This window comes from Mytilus californianus, unplaced genomic scaffold (genome assembly GCF_021869535.1).
Source record: "Mytilus californianus isolate M0D057914Y unplaced genomic scaffold, xbMytCali1.0.p SCAF_19, whole genome shotgun sequence".
NCBI classification, from domain to species: Eukaryota; Metazoa; Mollusca; class Bivalvia; order Mytilida; family Mytilidae; genus Mytilus; species Mytilus californianus.
In genome coordinates this window covers 2,948,884-2,967,464 of record NW_026262667.1, presented here as the reverse complement: position 1 = coordinate 2,967,464, position 18,581 = coordinate 2,948,884, and the positions used below count along the sequence as shown (strand labels likewise).

Genomic DNA, 18,581 nt, shown 5'->3' with positions numbered 1-18,581 from the left:
TATAAATGGAACCAACTTGAAAAATATGAAACAATTCAATTGAGAAAACTACCGGCCTGATTTAAAACAAAACTAGTTACGAAAAAAGAAATATAACAGATATGAACCAACGACAACAAGTGAACCACAGGCTCCTGACATGGGACAGACACATAAAGAATGAGTGCTCAACCCCCACCCCCTAAGCCTTGGACAGTGGTGCAACAGCACGACATAAGAACAACCTGTAAAAACCTTCCTTCAGAGAGCTTGGTTTACACATATATACATATTCAAAGTAATTATTGATATAAAATGTGTTTTCAGCCGTATATCACCTTCAGTGGTGATCCTATGCATGGATATGTCGTAGAGTTTAACTTTTATATATAAATATATACCTCTAATGCGAGACAAAAATTGAAACTAAACATTTTTGCTTAACTCAATCAATATGTGATACTTTTAGAATCCACTTCTAGTTGGATTAGTAAGAGTTGTCTTAATCCAAAAACAACTATGACAATATCAAGCCTTACTTATTAAAAGTACGTGTTAAAAAGAAAATTACTGTAAAGACTGAAGTGGCAATATAGTTGTCTTAAAAGTGTAACAAGTATATAAATTGGCATTTTCGTCCACTTTTAATCAGAGATACCTGGGACAGGACATTTTTTTAGCCAATTACTATGAACTATTAATTGATATTTTACTATCCACAGCGGTCAATGTTTATATGCAGATTAGTCATCAATTGCTAATAAATCACACCTTCCAAATTACAATCTATATAACGAATTGGTGTACACATTTATTTACATATATCATTATATTATTAATTACAAAATTCTTCTTTTTTAATGTTAGTTGACTTTTATTTGAAAGAAAAGTGTATGTCAACTATTAAAATTTAAAAAAGTACAGGACATGTATTAATTATTTTTAAATATACACATCCCTTTGTCGAACGTTTTCCCTTGGGAAAAAAATCGGAGATTGTAAATAAACAAGATTAACTGCAGAAGAAGATATTGTTTAAAATGATGCTTAATAAAGTATGATGCAATCCCAGTTATCAACTTTAACAGAGACAAATTCTGACTAACACTTTGAATTCGATATTTCTGAAATTGCTTGAAAAATCTCTGTCATATAATAAATACCCTAGGAAATTAAATATTATAAAACATTAAGAGACGAAAGGAAAAAGGGACACCAATCTGATAACGACAAATAAAAGCATGTCAAATATTAAATAATAAAAGGTTCATAAGCAAAGTATATCGAAAACAAAGTCATGGTCAAAACCATGAAAGACAACTCCAATCAATCGTATGATAGGTAAAGATACGTGTATATACGTGGTCTTATGACAGTGAAGTTTTGGCGGGAATCTCAATAATCACGTGACATATAAATATCATGATTTCTTTCGTTTTTCATCATCTTAGAAATACTTGATGTTGATAAAATTTATCCTGAATGGGTTTTATAGTTTAGGAATACTTAGTTAAAACTTGAATGACGCATTTAACAAAATTAATAGGTTAGCAATAACCGGTCCCGTTACGTGCGTACGTCGAGTTAGGTACGTATGTCATTTTATTGGAAATCTCTATAGGGACCGGTTATTGTCAACCTTGGAAATTTGTTAGATAGTCACAAAAGTTTAAACCTAGTATTTGTAATAAAACTTCATACACTTAATTTATTTTCGTAAATAGCATATAATTTCTAGGTGTGAAGAATGACAGAAATCATGTATTTTAATATCACGAGTTCCTAAAGATTCCAGCTAAACATTTTCCCGCGAAAAAAAATAAACATAACAAAACGTTAGATCACACGACCTATCAAATCATGCATTATTGGCCCATACAAAATATGATAGAAACTTTATAAGACAGTATTTTTCCGCTATACTGCTAAACGCTGAAAATATATATTACCTGAGTACGCAACAAAGCAGCGTTACTGCAAAAACGAATATTCTTGATTTTCTTTCATTATAATCAAAGCAACGAAATATAGTAACAACTTATTTGGGTATTTGTACAGTGCAACTATACTGAATTTTGTTAAGATACATTCTCAAACATTGCATTTTATATAATACTAATGTGAAGATGAAAAATTCCTACCTGATAGGTGCATTATGAACTGCCTATCTGCAACAAACAAAGATATCTTGATGTAGATTATACAAATATGATAGAGTAGTCATTTACACCTTAAGCATGCAACATGTTTGTGATTTTGAAATTTGTTTTAGATTAAAAAAAAAAACATTAACTCGATTAAGATTTTTATTATTTGTATTTTGTCAGGCCTAATTTTGTAAATAATCGTGTCCATAAATATGTACAGTTGTTATCTATTATTTGATGTACTTGAGCTTTCGATTTTGACATTTGATTAGAGACTTTCAGTTTTGAATTTTCCTCGGAGTTGTGTATTTTTTGTAGTTTTCTATATATGGGTCAAGTCAAATGACCAAGTAATGATCAGTGAATGTGATTACAAGCATATGGATTAATCATTCCCTTAAAAGGCTGTTAATGAAATCACCCATGCAACAGTTAACAACAATATATGTAAAGAAGTGAAATGCATTTGCCATGTTTCATTGCATTAAGTAATGATATGTTCAGATAGGTTGGGTTAGTTGCGTAATGTCATTTTATTGGTAATCTCTATTTTATTGTCAAATAATTATATTCTATGCCAGTAGAACATTTAAAAAAAAATTATAAATTAAGTGCAGTCAAAATGCTTTTCTAAATTACTCGGAACGCCGGAAACTAAACATTTGAAAGTCACTGATGTATATACTGGGAGAAATATATAACCTAATTATAAGAGACATAACAAGATTAGCCAAAACCAACAGGTCAACTTTACGCGAGGGAGTTTGAATCTTAATTTATAAAAAAAATTGAAAATCTATCAAAGAAGAGTAATGTAGAAAGTAAAATCACAAAAATACTGAACTCCGAAGAAAATTCAAAACGGAAAGTCCCCAACCAAATGGCAAAATCAAAAGCTCAAACATATCAAACGTATTGATAACAACTGTCATATTCTTAACTTGGTACATGCATTTTCTTATGTAGAAAATGGAGGATTAACCCTGGCTTTATAGCTAAACCTCTCAGTTGTATGACAGTTGCTTCAAATTCCATAATATTGACAACAATGTGTGAACAAAACAAACAGACATAATAGGTAAAAATGTCAAAAAAGGGGTACGGAAGACAACATTGTGTTAGAATCTTAATCACTATAAAAACAAATAAATATACAAAGAAGCACAATAGCAAAAAAAAATGAAATACAAGAATACAAAAATTAACAATAGCACAACAACACAATGACGTATATAAGTACAGAGCCACGTTATATGTATCAAACAAACACAAAAAGTCATTTAGACGAAGCACATTAGCAAAAATGAAAGACAATAATACAAAAATTATCATAGAACAATATGGGAATGACGGGATGTACAAGTACAGAGCCACGTCATATGTATCAAAGAAACATAAAAAGGCATATAGGCAAAGCATATTAGCAAAGATGAAAGCCAAAAATTATCATAGAACAATAACACAATGACGGGATGTATAAGTATGTTATGAATCCTGTCAGTGACAAATGCACTAACTGCAGAGCAAAGGAAAAAGTCGTCGACCAATAGTCCCCCTGCAACGTTTTCGAACAATTCTAGTAGATGAAAAATAAAATTTTATCAAATTTATGCGTCCGAAGCGCTTTTACGGATTTATCTTCATCAGATTCTCACAAATCTAACATTTCAACTTAATTACAAGAAGAGTTATTTGACCAAACAAACGCCTTCTTTGCATTAAAAAGAGTTTAATCATATACTGTGGGGGAATATTTAACTTTACTATTCAGGGTATGAGTTCTATATCTCTAATAAGTCCCTTTAAGTGTGGTTTCTTTAATTCAAAGGTTAAAATGATGAATACTTGTTAAGTCTATATAGGTATATAAATAAAGGCAACAGTAGTATACCGCTATTCGAAATTCATTAATCGATTGAGCAAAAAACAAATCCGGGTTACAAACTAAAACTGAGGGAAACACATCAAATATAAGAGGAGAACAACTACACAACAGAAACTCAACACTAAAATGCAACACACACAGAAACGAACTTTAATATAACAATGGTAATTTTTCTGAATTGGTACAGGACATTTAAAGAAAAAAAATAGTGGGTTGAACCTGGTTTTGTGGCTAGCCAAACCTCCCGCTTTTATGACAATGTTAAATATAACATTGAAATAACAAGATTACATGACAGGACTACAATACAAATAAATGGGAGAACGTACAGGACAGAGACACACACAAATAATAGCTATCAAAAGGTACCAGGCTTATAATTTAATACGCCAGACGCGCGTTCTGTCTACATAAGGCTCATCAGTGACGATCAGATCAAAATAGTTATAAAGCCAAACAAGTACAAAGTTGAAGAGCATTGAGGACCCAAAATTACAAAAAGTTGTGCCAAATACGGCTAAGGTTATCTATAGAATTGAGAATAAAATGGGGAATATGTCAAAGAGACAACAACCCGACCAAAGAGCATGTCATAAGAAAATCCTAAAAAATATTTTTGTAAACAGGAAATTTATAAAAATGACCATACATGTACTATTGATATTCATGTCAACCCCAAAGTGCTGACTACTGGGTTGGTGATACCCTCGGGGACGAAACGTCCACCATCAGTGGCCTCGACCTAGTGGTGTAAATAGTTATCAAAGGTACCATGTTCATAATTTAATAAGCCAGACGCGCGTTTTGTCTACATAAGACTCATCAGTGACGCTCAGATCAAAATAGCTATTAAGCCAAACAAGTACAAAGTTGAAGAGCATTGAGGACCCAAAGTTACAAAAAGTTGTGCCAAATACGGCTAAGGTTGGCTATGCATGACATAAGAAAATTCTTAGTATTTCGAAAAATTCATATTTTTGTAAACAGGAAATTTATAAAAATGACCATACATGAATAACTGATATTCATGTCAACACCGAAGTGCTGACTACTGGGCTGGTGATACCCTCGAGGACGAAACGTCCACCAGAAGTGGCATCGACCCAGTGGTATAAATTGTAATCAAATGTATTATGCTTATAATTTAATACGCCAGACGCGTATAACATTGTTACATTGATAAAATAAATGCTCAAGAGTTTCAATATTATTGTTTCATCACATAAGTGACATTTTCCGTTTGATATATGCATTATTTGCAGTCTGTTTTCTTTATATATAATCCTTGTATACATTTCCATTGAAATTCTTTAACTTTTTTATTAATATCCATTTTGCTAAGATTTAGCCAATTTTTTTCCCAATTTATAGTTTCGCTATACACATTTTCTCATTTTATTTGACACTTAGGGGTCTCAGTTATGTTAATGTTTAATTGAATATATCTTAATGATTTTATTATCTGGATTTAGAAATTCAAGGTTTTCAGAAATTTAGATTTTGTGGCTTTCTAAAGCGGGTTGATCATCGTTATTTTTTAAAATCTGCATGAATGTTTGTGGTATGGAACTTTTAATTCGTGAATATTCTGAAAGACAATTACGTTTATCTATTAAGGTTTATGACCCCTTCTGTGGCCTGTCAATTACAAAATTTTCAAACTGCAATAGTATCAAAACAGCAAAGATAATGAATATTAGAGATGGACCATTTTGTACATATATCAAGTGGAAACTTCGTGCAAAGCATTATTATTTATAGTTTAATTGCATTTAGTAGAAAAAGAGAATTTAGAGAAAATAAAACCAAGATTTTTGTAGAAAATCCTCAGACTTTAATACAGAGATTTTTGTTATAAAATTTAAAAAATAGATTACCCACTTGTTTTTCTATGATCAGCTATCGTTTATTGTTTACAAAAAATCCTAAACAACCTTTAAATTTCAAAACACCTTGTGCTGAGTCACTAAAGTCGAGCGCACCCTAAAAGGTGCACTTGAATTGGTCCATATTTATATTTCTTTTAACCAATATCTAAATTTATAAACTTGTTTTAAGAAAATCATTGCTAGCACTGCATGCAATAATCCTCTTTCTATCAAGCATCGAATTGCCAAATATGAGAGTACAAGGGGAAAGGCTGTTGATGTTCTATAAAACTTCCATATGTTAAGCATTGAATCAACACAAGGGAACATAATCCTTAATTGTCGATATATTTCATTGCACGATTTAAAATCTTTGGTATTATCGTCCCATATATCACCAATAGTTTTTATCTGACTTTTTGAAAAGGAAGAATAAAATAAAGATTTGCCCTGAAATAAAATATTTGATTTTCCAAATAAACGCTTTGTCTTTACTTCCATTTCGTTAAATATACCCTGTGCGATCTTTGTCAATTTTGACCACGATTGTAAAGCGCTTTTGTAATAATCTGGTATGTTTTTGATCTCAAAACCTGAAAGGTCAGAACATCTACACAGAAAAAGTTCATCCGCAAATTTCTTATCACATTTTTTTAACCAAAACTTACCTATTGCATTCCAACTAGATAATGGCTTATGTAATATCGAATATAACGATTTGACATATTTACTTTCTATCCAACTATCCAAATTTACCATCCCCATGTGCCCTTTTTAACATCTAAACAACAAACCTTCCGTGCTACTTGATTCACTTTCCCATCCCAAATAAAATTCCATATTATCTTTTTCAATTCTTTTTTGTATTTTTCAGGTATACCTCTTATTTCTAACTCATAACCACACACTTAAATAATTGTTATTGTATTGTATAAATAGTGTTTTTATGTTATCTGTTGTCCAGCTTATCTTTTTAAAAGTAAGTCGTCTGCGTTTATTTGCGCCAATATTTATTACCTTAGTTTTTTTGTAATTAATTTCAGAACTCGAGGCCTTTTCATAATTATCTAATATTTCAAAAGATTTTTTATTAGAAATTTCGTTTTTATTAAATAATTGTGTGTCGTCTGCAAACATATTCAATTTGGTTTCTAGTAGCTTCCCATTTTCTTCCCCATGCAATATAATGCCTTGAATATCTTTTTCTGCCCTTATTGCACAGGCCAAGGGCTCTGCCTGTAATATACATAAAAAATGGGCTATAGGACACCCCTGCCTGGCTGATCTAGAAATTGAAAAATATTTTGAGACGTAGCCATTTGTTTTAATACACGTCTTTGCACGTTGTAATAGCATTTGAACCCAACCACGAAAATTGTCCCAAAAAATAAAATTCCTTCAAAACGAAGTCTAGCTATCCCCATTCCATCCTATCAAAGGCTTTTTGTTGGTCTATGTAGGTATACTTGATGCATGAAATGATCACAAAAGTTCAATAGCAAATCGTCCTTCAAATTTCTGATGACTGTCTTATCAAATATGTTTATTGGTGTTGAAAAGCGGGAGTAGTAAATACCAAGGGAGAGGGGTAGGTGAGAAAAAAATCATATGTCGAAGATTAACTTGCAATCTCGTGCCAAAAAGAAATAAGAGGAACAGACAAAAAAAAACAGTCCACTAAAAAAATTAGCAACACGCAAAAAATATAATTGAGTTGGAACGAGATTTCGACACGATTTCTTGCTCAGTTTTTAATGTTACAGTTTTTGTGAACGTTTTTTTTTTTCTTTATCTGGTCATAGTTTTGTTTGTTTTTTTTTTTTTAGCGAAATATAACTTTTAATTACCTCATTGGTGTTTCTTATCTTTTAACCTTTTTTTTGCAGAGCACATGTATTACCTTGACGAAGATAAAAGATCAAGTGAAAGAAGGTTTTTGATTTTCAGTCGAATGAACTTTTCATCGATCAAACGTAACGATAGTATACAAGTTAACACTTTATGGATGTCGTTTGACTTAATTATAATTGAGTGGTAATTTTGACATCAACTTTGGTTATTTAAATTCAAAGATATGATAATCCAGTCTGTGGAGAGTTTATTTTAACTTTTCAAATTATATATCTAGAGCTGATATCAAGCGATAATTCTCACGAGTTGTTAAACCTATTTCCTTTAGAGCAAACATTCTCTTTGTGGTAAATAAAAAGTCGATATAGTTTCTTGTAGATACCAGTGTGACGTCGAGTGTCCAGCTTCGGTGTCAAACTTGAATATTAGACATTTTAAAACGTTTTGAATGTGATCAAAGTTCTACAAGAATAAAATTTCGACGATAAAAGTATGCGTGTTTTGTATATTAAGCAAGAAATAGCATATTTTCGTTTTCATAACTAAAATATATGTAAAATAAAACAAGTATCAAACTATTATACTGTTATTAGAATTAAACAAATATTCTTCAATACGTACTTTTCTTACAGATTTTATTGGTTACATTTTTTTAATTTATAGACAAATTGTTTCATAAAAAATACTGCCAGATAACAAATATGAGCGTTCACTGTTGTGTGTCTGTGTGTCTGTTAGTCTTTTTCTTTTGTAGCCAAGGCGTTGTCAGTTTATTTTCGATTGATGATTTCGAATACCCCTTTGGTATCTTTCGCCTCTCTTCTCTTTTAAAGTATTAGTTTAAGTCTTTGGAACAAAAAGCATATACCTTTGTCTGGTTGTTCTATAACTTAAACGAATCAAAAGCTGAATACAATAAGATACCTCGGAGTGATTTTGTAAAACACTTTAGAATTTAGTTTGCCTTTCTATATACAAGAAAATATTGAAAGGTGAATCCATCACTACTCTTCAAAGAGTATGTTTGACGATGTCATATTATTACGCTTACTTAATATAATTGTGTGCTATCATCTTTTGTAGCTCATCAATTCAACTATTTTAGATAGAAAAAATACATGCTTTTTTTTTTATCTGACCGTGCTTTTTTACCTGACTAAACGGTACAAAAATTACTAAAATGTGAAAAAATTTTAATTTCGGTTTCAGAACAATTTGGACTACTTTTTTCACAAAGGGTGACTCAATACATGGAATGAAATCAAGAGGACTTAAGAACAAAACTATAAAGCTTAAATTGCTATTCGATAGTAACCTCTCACCAAATCTTGTTAAAATTTAATCTAATTGTTCTATGAAATTTATTTATCATTTCTAATAGTAATTACTATTCTTATATATATAGATTCTACCACTGTACCGAGTGTGATATGATATTTATCCTCTCGAGACAGTTAAATTTTCAAATTTAAAACGCGAGGCTCGCCGAGCGTTTTAAATATTTATAAAATTTAAATGCCGAGAGTGGATAAATAACGTATTGCACGAGATTTGTTGGTGGAATCTGTTTCTCTAATGATTTTAGACGATATGCAGACAATCTAAATCCTCCTTTTTGAACGACCTGCAAAAACAGGTGTTCTTTCTACGTGACGTCATCGGGCGTGGTCGCCTTTTTTCATGTCGTCACAATGGGAAATTCAGAGGAAAGGAAGAAAATTTCATAATCGAATTTTGACCAATGAACAACTGAGATCAAACGAACTACACGTTGATTCAATAAAAATAATCAACAAGTCAGGAAAGGCATAAATCGTTTAAGAATTAGAAAAATATATAATATATATTGGTATAACGTAAAAACATTATTTTGCGTTAAAGTGTTTCTTTAAATTTTAATGTTATCAATAGTTTCCAGCTTAGGCTTTTAATTTAATACGGTAGACGTGCGTTTTGTGTAAATAAGACTCATCAGTGACGCTCAGATCAAAAACGTTATCTTTAATAATGTCCTAAGGCATATTTTAGGAAATATCCTAGGATACTTTTATTGGCATGTCCCTTGGTTTAGTGGAAAATGTCCCTTACATGTAGCAACTTTAAGAGTGGTCAATTCATGGACGGTAGTATGAACGTTGTCTTAATTTTGCCCATGCCTATTTATAAAGTATTAAATTGAGAATGGGAATGGGGAATATGTCAAGGAGACAACAACCCGACCAAACAGCAGATAACAGACGAAGGTCACCAATAGGTCATCAACACAGCAAAAAAATTAGGCACATGAAGGCGGGCTTCAGCTGGCTCTTAATAACAATTTGTACTAGTGAAAACTGACGTCATACTAAACTCCAAAACATATAAATGAACTAACTGTGTTTATTTAATCATTGGTCGGGTTGTTGTTTCTTTGACACATTCCCTATTTCCATTCTCTATTTTAAAATTTAAAAGAAACATACTAGACTTGAAAAGACCAGAGGTTCCTGACTTGGGACAGGCGCAAAAATGCGGCTGGGTTTAACATGTTTTGTTAGATCTCAACACTACCCATATACCTCTAGCCAATGTAGAATAACCAAACACACAATAATAGGCACAGTAAAACTCAGTTGTAAAGAAGTCAAATTCCGATGTCAGAATAGGTAAAAAAAGAAACAAAAAAAAAAACGACAATTATACATACATAAACAAAAGACTAATAGCAGTGACTGACAAGCCAGCTCCAGATCTCAGTTAAACTGATTAAAAGATTATGTCTTCATCATATGAATCTCAAGCACAATCCCTGCCATAGGGGGTTTAGAATCATGCCATCATAAAAAAAATGAGAAGAACATAACCCGTGTCATGCCAACAACCTGTTTTAACCATTATAGGTCATAATACGGCTTTCAACACGGAGCCTTGTCTCACACCGAACAGTAAGCTATAACGGGCCCTACAATGACTAGTGTAAAACCATTCAAACAGGAAAAACAACAAACAAATGCAGCGGGTTCAAACGTTTTTATAGGCGCCAAACTTCCCCACAACCTGAATGTAACATTATAACATAGAAAAACACACATACATAAAATATCTATTGAAAAGGCTGACTTAGTCAAAAGACATATAAACAAATCAAATAAACAAACACTGAACATAAGTTTTCATTACTACATAAACGCATTAAATTGTAAAACAAATAGCAACATGGTTTTGGTAAATAAGTATAATTTAAAATGTTATAAATGTCAACCCATTATGCAAAATTTTGCAGTAAAAGTAAAATTACTTTTTTTCATAATGTGACTAATGTTAGACAACTGCAAGTGTAAGTATTTCATAAACTACAAATGTACTACGAAGCTTTTAACTCTCGTCTCTAACAAAATCTATAGATTAAAAATAAACATGATATAACTCTTAATTTAATGATAAAATTATGTTCGAAAACAGATTTGTATCAACCATTGTCAGTATTCGCGACCTATTTGTTTATTTCTTATTATATTGCCTGTTCTCGAACAGTGGATCTAATGGTTCATAGATACTTCCCGATTTTTAAATTGACGTAAATGAAAGAAACTAGCAAAGAGGTACGAAAGATACCAGAGGGACAGTCAAACTCATAGAATAAACTGACAACGCCATGGCTAAACACGAAAAAGACAAACTGACAAATAATAGTACACAAGACACAACATAGAAAACAAATGGTTAAGCAACACGAACCCCACCAAAAACTAGGGGTGATGTAAGGTGCTACGGAAGGGTAAGCAGAACCTGCTCAACATTTGGCACCCGTCGTGTTATTACAAACCCGGTAAATAGTCTTATGCGGTAGGTCACATTCTTGAAAAAGGAAGGAGATTGTAGTTACGACATAAAGAACATATCCGATATCATCTGTGAAACGGTTAAATCATAAAGGTCAACCAACTCGTGATGGCGTCCGTAAAATTTACGAAAAGACTACTTCAACTACACCATTTGGAACTATTGGTTTAATAGCTTCCTTGTGAGCAGCAACCCTCTATCAAGAAAATCATGATAGTAAATACGAGCCCGGGAATATCGTATCAATTAGGAGATATATACTCCGTATGCAGGCGCTGCTGGAATGTTGCTACATAGAAATGGACAGTTCACAATTGGGAAGCTGAAATCAACTCTTTTGTCGTACAGTTTTGTTTTAACCGCCCCTTATTGTCAATTTCTAGATGTAAGTCAAGATATGAGGCAGACTTAACTGTATCTGTTGTATCATTTATCTCTACTTCGATGGGAGAGATGCGTTCAACATAGTCACCAAATTTTAAATTATTTATTGAGAGAACATCATCTATATAGCGGAAAGTAAAGTTAAATGATATTGCTAACTACTAATCTTTCTTCCTAAGAAGTTTATGTATGAAGTCAGCCTCATATTGATAAAGGAACAAGTTGGCAAAAAGAGGGGCACAATGGGATCCCATGGGAATGCCGACAGTCTGTTGAAAAACACGTCTTCTAATATGTTGTCAATCAAGAAATCAAACATCTTGATAATGTTAGTTTCAGGAATGTTTTTGTTTAAATCATAGTGATTCTTTACAAAGTAGGATTTATCCCTCCCTAAGACAAGATACTTGTATCTACATTCGCCATTCTTTTTGTGAAACAAAGCAATACCAACTCTTTCAATTTGTCTTTTAGTTTAGAATGGGGAATTCTTGGGTAAAGTGTAGAAAAGTCAAATGTTTTAATACTATTGCAAGATGAGAGAGTCTTAGATTGTATGTACTCTAAATATCTTTGGAATTTTTTAGTATCTATATCTGATTCACGCCACCCCTAGACAAGGCAGTTTCACAATAGCTTTGAAGTCCAGCTTTGATGCTGATAAAATAGATGATAATAACTTAGAAAGAGGTTTCGTGGAGCACTTGGAAGATACAGCAATATACTGTTGTTTGTAAGGACATTGATGTAGTTTAGGTATCCAATACAGTGATGACAGATCCAAACTATTGCTGGCTGCAACCGATCATGTATTCAATAACATGTGATGTGATGCATATGGCAATGAAAAGGCAACCAGAATATGTAAGATCATATGCTCTGCACATAAGTTGCTTAACAGTTTTTTAGTAGCCAATTGGAAATCATTGATAAGTTATTTAATACACGACTTCGAAAAAGTAAATCTTCACAAGGTGATGCTTTTAATGACAATGCGATTATTGTCAAAACGAAAGCAAATCCATATCTATCAGCAAGCATAGTTCATCATATAATGACGTTGTCATCTTGTTGAACTGATAATATAAGATATGTTATATAAATTGGTTTTTCAAATTAAACTAATTTTTGGAAGGTAGATTTTCATTTAATATCATTCAAGTAAAATGAAATGACATTGTCACTTGGTTTCATATTACCGCTTGGTTGACTAAACATAAACATTTGTTGTAACCAAGACAATATAAAGACAACTGATCACAAAACTCTTGGCACTTCAATACTTAATTGATAGAGGGTACCGCTGGGGTTCTGTTACCCCACCCTTTTCATATAATTTAGATGTTGAAAATGAATACCTTTTCATACATTGCGTAGGTAAAACCGTTACCTTGTCTCATATTTTTTGGTTTCGTTTTGTGTTGTGAAATGTAAGTGTGTAATACAAAAGTGTCAAAAGAGAGAAAAAAAAAGTTGATAAAAACACAGCCGGAAACACCAACAAGGACGACAGACGAAGAAATAATGGAAACTTTATTGACCTTATCATATATTTCGGATAGGTCTCTCGACCTATTCACATATTTTTAAGCTTGAAAAGGTGCCCAAACGGGTGTCCAAATGTCCATGTTATATATATTTGAATGGCTATTATACATTTTAAAAGAAATACATATGTTGGATAATCTATATTGTGTTGTAGGAAACAAAAGGTGAGCAGAAAACAAAATATTGCAGTGATGTGTTTTAAATGTTCATTTAAGGAATACAAAGAAGATGTTTATTTCCTTTAAACAAGTTAACAAGGAGTATACCATAATTCTTCCTAATACTATGTATATTCTACAGTTTATAAGGATAGTTGTAAAGTCAGGGCTGATAAAATATTGATTCATATAAGTTCTTATTGGTATGAACAAAGATATAATAAACATGCTTTAGTTAAGCTTCAGTAATTGTGAGTTCTTAACTGTCCCATTATAGTGAGAGGAGGATTGAGGCCTCTCAACCACGTTCAACCCCATTATAACCCGCTTTATGTGCCCATTCAAAATCAGGAGTCCGCAATTTAATGATTGCCGTTTGTCATTTTTTTACTGTTTGGTTTCCTCCTTTGACTTTTCCACATTTTGTAATGTCAGGGCTAATTCAAGTTGAACATGCGATATGCGTTTTGTTCATCCTTGAAGGCCGTCCGGTGACCTATGATGTTCATACATCAACGTCATGTGTCCTCTAGTGGATAGTTGTTTCAGTGCCAAGCATACCACCTGTTTTCTTCTTCGTCCGTTAAGTGGCTACTTTCAGCTGGTTGACTATCCTGTCATATTTTGGGAGTTTGTGCATGAAAGGTGCAATGTAAATACAGGTGATAGTAAAACAGATTCCAATATGAGATAATATGTCTGTTTCCTTCAGATAAATTGCTATCAGTTACATCATTGATGGATTCAATTTGTTGTGAGTCACATGAAAATCCACTAAAAAAACTAATGTCTGATTTTTTGCGAGCGCAAGCATTTCAAATTTGTTTTTGGGGTGGGATGTTCTCTGATCTGATCTTTTTGTGCTTTATGCAGTTCTAGAATATTTTCAAACAGTTTTGTTTTCGTGAAATTTGCAAAAATAACGTTCATACAGATTTTCTATTTTCTGCAATTTTGAGTACACCTCCTAACCAGTTGTATTTTGTAAATAAAATGAGAATAAGATTATATTTGTTTAATATTTATTAGTAAAAGGTAACAATTGTAGTTTGAATTAAACATCCGTCTTATGAGTGAGAGATTTAGCTAGCTATAAAAGCAAGTGTAATGCGTCATACAAGTGAGAGTTTTCGATAGATATGAAACCAAATTTAATCAATCATTTTCTACATCATTTGATAAGCAACTTTTTTTTTCAATTTTCCTCAGAGTTCGGTTTTTTTATTATTTTACTTTTCCTGAGTATGATTTAAACTTGCTATAACATTTGTGATAAAAAAAAGTTATTCATTTTAAGCCATGATAGACGCACTGACAAACATATTTTCGAATATATAACATAGAAAGCCATACAGAAGTGTCTTAAGAATCTTGATATAAAAGAGAAAATGTTGCGATAAGACAAAAGTACTGAATGTATAAAGAAGCACTCCTATATTTCAAATCAATAGCATCTTAAAACAGTGTACCAACAGATATAACATCTGTACCACAATCATATCCTTCTGCAGCATCCGAATCAATAGCATCTTAAGACAGTGTACCGGCAGATATAACATCTGTACCACCATCCTATCCTTCTGCAACATCGATAAAGGTAGGAATAATAATAACATGACCTTTTTTGGATACCGTGTTCTGCAAGTAAAAGCAAAATGGCTAAAAATAGATCCTGAACATTCATGTTATGGTGTCAATTTAGCGGGATATTTAACATTGCCATAAAGTGCGAGGTTTGGCTAGTCACAAAACGTCACTTTAGCGGGATATTGAACATTGCCATAAAGTGCGAGGTTTGGCTAGCAACAAAACCATGTTCAACCCAGCAATTTTTCTTAAAATGTCCTGTACCAAGTCAGGAATATGGCAGTTGTTATCTAATAAATCGTTTCTAATTATGTTGCATTGTCGTTTGTTTTCTATTGCACTTTAGTGTTTCTGTTGTTTCGTTGTTTTCCTCTTAAAAATGATGGTTTTCCCTCGGTTTTATTTTGTAACCCGCATTTGTTTTCTCTCAATTGATGTATGACTTTTGAACAGCGGTATACTACTGTTGCCTTTATTTAGGTAGTCAATCAAAACGCACGAAGAAAAAATCTTCAACTGTAGAAAAACCCGGACTAAATAAGGTTCGAATTAGGAAAAAAATTAAAGTGAGGGACAACTTTGTATAAATTGTGGTATATGCTTGCACAGTTTTAGCTGCTGGATCCCAATAATTGTCGCATTAACCTTAATTATATCTGTTTGGGTTGCTCACTTAATTTCATCAATATAACTTAACTATGAACAACTGTTATACAAGTGGGAAGTTTAGGTAGCTTTAAAAACAGTTTAAGATATCAGCTTCTCCGGAAAATGCCTGTACCAAGTTCGGAATAAGACAGTTGTTTTCTATTCGTGTCGTTGGTTGATTAAGTATAAAGTTAGACTTGTAGGTTTTAAGAACTATCCCTATATGAGTTTACCTAGGAGTTTGGTATTTTTTTTGTTATCCTTTTTTGAAGAGCAACTTTTATTAAGCTTATGCTGATATATTGTATCTAAATACTGTGTTTATCATAAATATAATTAAGTATTTGTTAACTTTCCACATGAGACGTCATGTAATGAATCCTGCGAACCTCTTTAGTTTGAATTCAGTAACGCCGGTTGTAGACGAAAGCAGGTTCGGCGAACCTAAATGAGTCTTGTATATTTTTTTGCGGGACTGCACGATTGATTTGTTGTTTGTTATTTGCAACACTTTTGTTGCAAATATTTTGTATAAATTTAAGGGGAGCATTCCAACAACTTCATTTCTTTCATAAAGTTGACGATAGAATTGAAACTAAAAAAGCATACCTGTGTCACAACGAACAGCCTTAACATAAGCAATATCTAAATCTCCACATTCTTCTTTGATTTCTGCTTTGGTGTCATTCGGGATGCTTTCGTTATCTTTAAAAGCTTCATAGCATGCTTTGGAATCTGAAGTGTCCTGAGCAGACAATAAACGAGTTAAATAATATATATTTAGTATCGTCTCGCATGATATTTTAATAATTGGCATTTCTATTTTTATTTCAGTTAACTAAAATAATTTTGAAAACTAAATTTGTAGAATTTAGATAGTCTAGAAATATGCATATCTATGTTTGCAAAGGAATGTATGTTCTCCACTCATAGTCGATAATAATTGTTCAAGAGATAGGTGCCAAAAAGCGAGGTATTTTTACAAACTCTGAATAGTGACATCTTAAAAATCTTTTAGTATTTTTTTAAGTAACATTAAAATAACTTACATTTTTAACCTTTTAAAATACTTAAGAATGTCTTTTGGATGATTACAATGTATACATAAAGTAGTTACTTTAATACAATTTGACAAGCGTTTTTCAAATGATTGTTATAATTTTTCTTAAGTTGTGCTGTTACACTTTTTTCTAAGGTTGGTAGAGTGCTGGTCGCTGAAAACCATATTAAATTAATATTAATTCAAAAATTAGCGAAGCCCATACCGCACAGACAGCTATAAAAGGCCCCGAAATGACAATGTAAAACAATTCAAACGAGAAAACTAACGGCATAATTTATGTACAAAAAATGAACGAATAACAAATGCTCATTTTGGGTTTGATTCTATAATTTTCCTACACTACGTTTCATGCAAATGCAAAATAGTTAGTGTTGTCTGTTTAGTCCAATTAATTAATAAATCGTATTTTTAGGTTTGATTTTGCAGTATGGGCTTTGTTCATTGTTGAAGGACGTACGGTGGCCTTTAGTTGTTAATTTCTGTGACATTTGGTCTTCTATGGAGTGTTATCTCAGTAGCAATCATACCTGGCTTCATTAAAACGTGTAAAGATGGAATATTTTCGCAAGGTTGATAATCATTCTCAAATTGAAATACAATATATTATATGAAAACAAACACTTTTATTTTAGTCGTCCGTCTTTCCCTTTTCACATCTAAATGTAGCATAAAAAAACAACTTGAAAACAGCCTTTTACCTTTCTAAGTTTTATAATCGCCTGATAAAACCTTATATCATAAATCGCAATTAAATCGTAGATAATAACCATAGTAAAAACATTAAAAAATTATAGGTGTTTAGTTATGTAGTAAATTGCAAAACCATAAAAAAAAGTTTGCACTATCATTGAGTAATTTAAATGGAAATTTTACATTAAAACATTTTACCAGATCTTGTCTTCGTGTACTATGTACATTGAATAATTTATGGAGTTGGTTGATTGTTGTTTGCTTTACCTCCAGTGGCAAATATTTCATGCATGTTCATGACGAGATCACATGAATTTTAGATACAATAGGTAGATCTTGCAATAGGATGTAGACATTAAGTTAGGACGTGAAAATTGGAATATCACTGGAAACTGATGATATATTGAATAAAGACAGAAATTAGCCTTGCAACAGCTGGCCACATCCGAACCCCTTAAATAATTGGTACAAAAATAGTGAATTTGCAGAGAGCGTTGATCCATCAAATCTATTCAGAAGTCGGCCATCCATATTTACGTGTTTTTCTAAAATAATTTAACATTCCTAATTTCTGTTTGATACTTTTAGCACCACTTTAGTAACTATGAAATTTTTGTGAAACTGTATTTTATTTATCTCTGTACATTATTTTTTGGTATGATATTCTGTACTATCGCTCTCCTTGTTTGTTTCGTGTGTGTGTTCTCCTCGAGATCGGGAGGTCGTGGTTTGAATCTCGACCGGTTCTAACAAAGACGTAAAAAATGGTACATATATTTTCTGTTTCAACGCTAAACTAGCGGTATTTGAAAGTAAGAGCACAGACTTGTCGGTTCGGAGCCAGAAATGTTTCCGGGTAGGGTGACTATTCTTCCTGCGAAATGATATCTTCATGTGAACTTACGCGTAAAAAAAAACTGGCTCAGCATGTCGATCTAGTACAAAGCAGGG

At 32.2% G+C, this 18,581-nt stretch overlaps 2 protein-coding genes across 3 annotated transcripts in view; one reads left to right on the top strand and one right to left on the bottom strand.

The window, feature by feature from the left end:
- Positions 1–18,581, top strand: part of LOC127727074 (uncharacterized) — a 149,001-nt gene that overhangs the window by 91,836 nt on the left and 38,584 nt on the right. The window lies entirely within an intron of this gene.
- The window catches only part of LOC127727078 (uncharacterized), a 29,437-nt gene continuing 25,509 nt past the window's right edge, over positions 14,654–18,581 (bottom strand). The window contains exons 5-6 of the mRNA XM_052234498.1: positions 16,487–16,622; positions 14,654–15,280 (exon numbers count right to left, since the gene is read on the bottom strand). Coding sequence (XP_052090458.1) covers positions 15,162–15,280; positions 16,487–16,622 — 255 coding nt within the window. The 3' untranslated portion in view covers positions 14,654–15,161. The remainder of the gene's footprint in view (positions 15,281–16,486; positions 16,623–18,581) is intronic.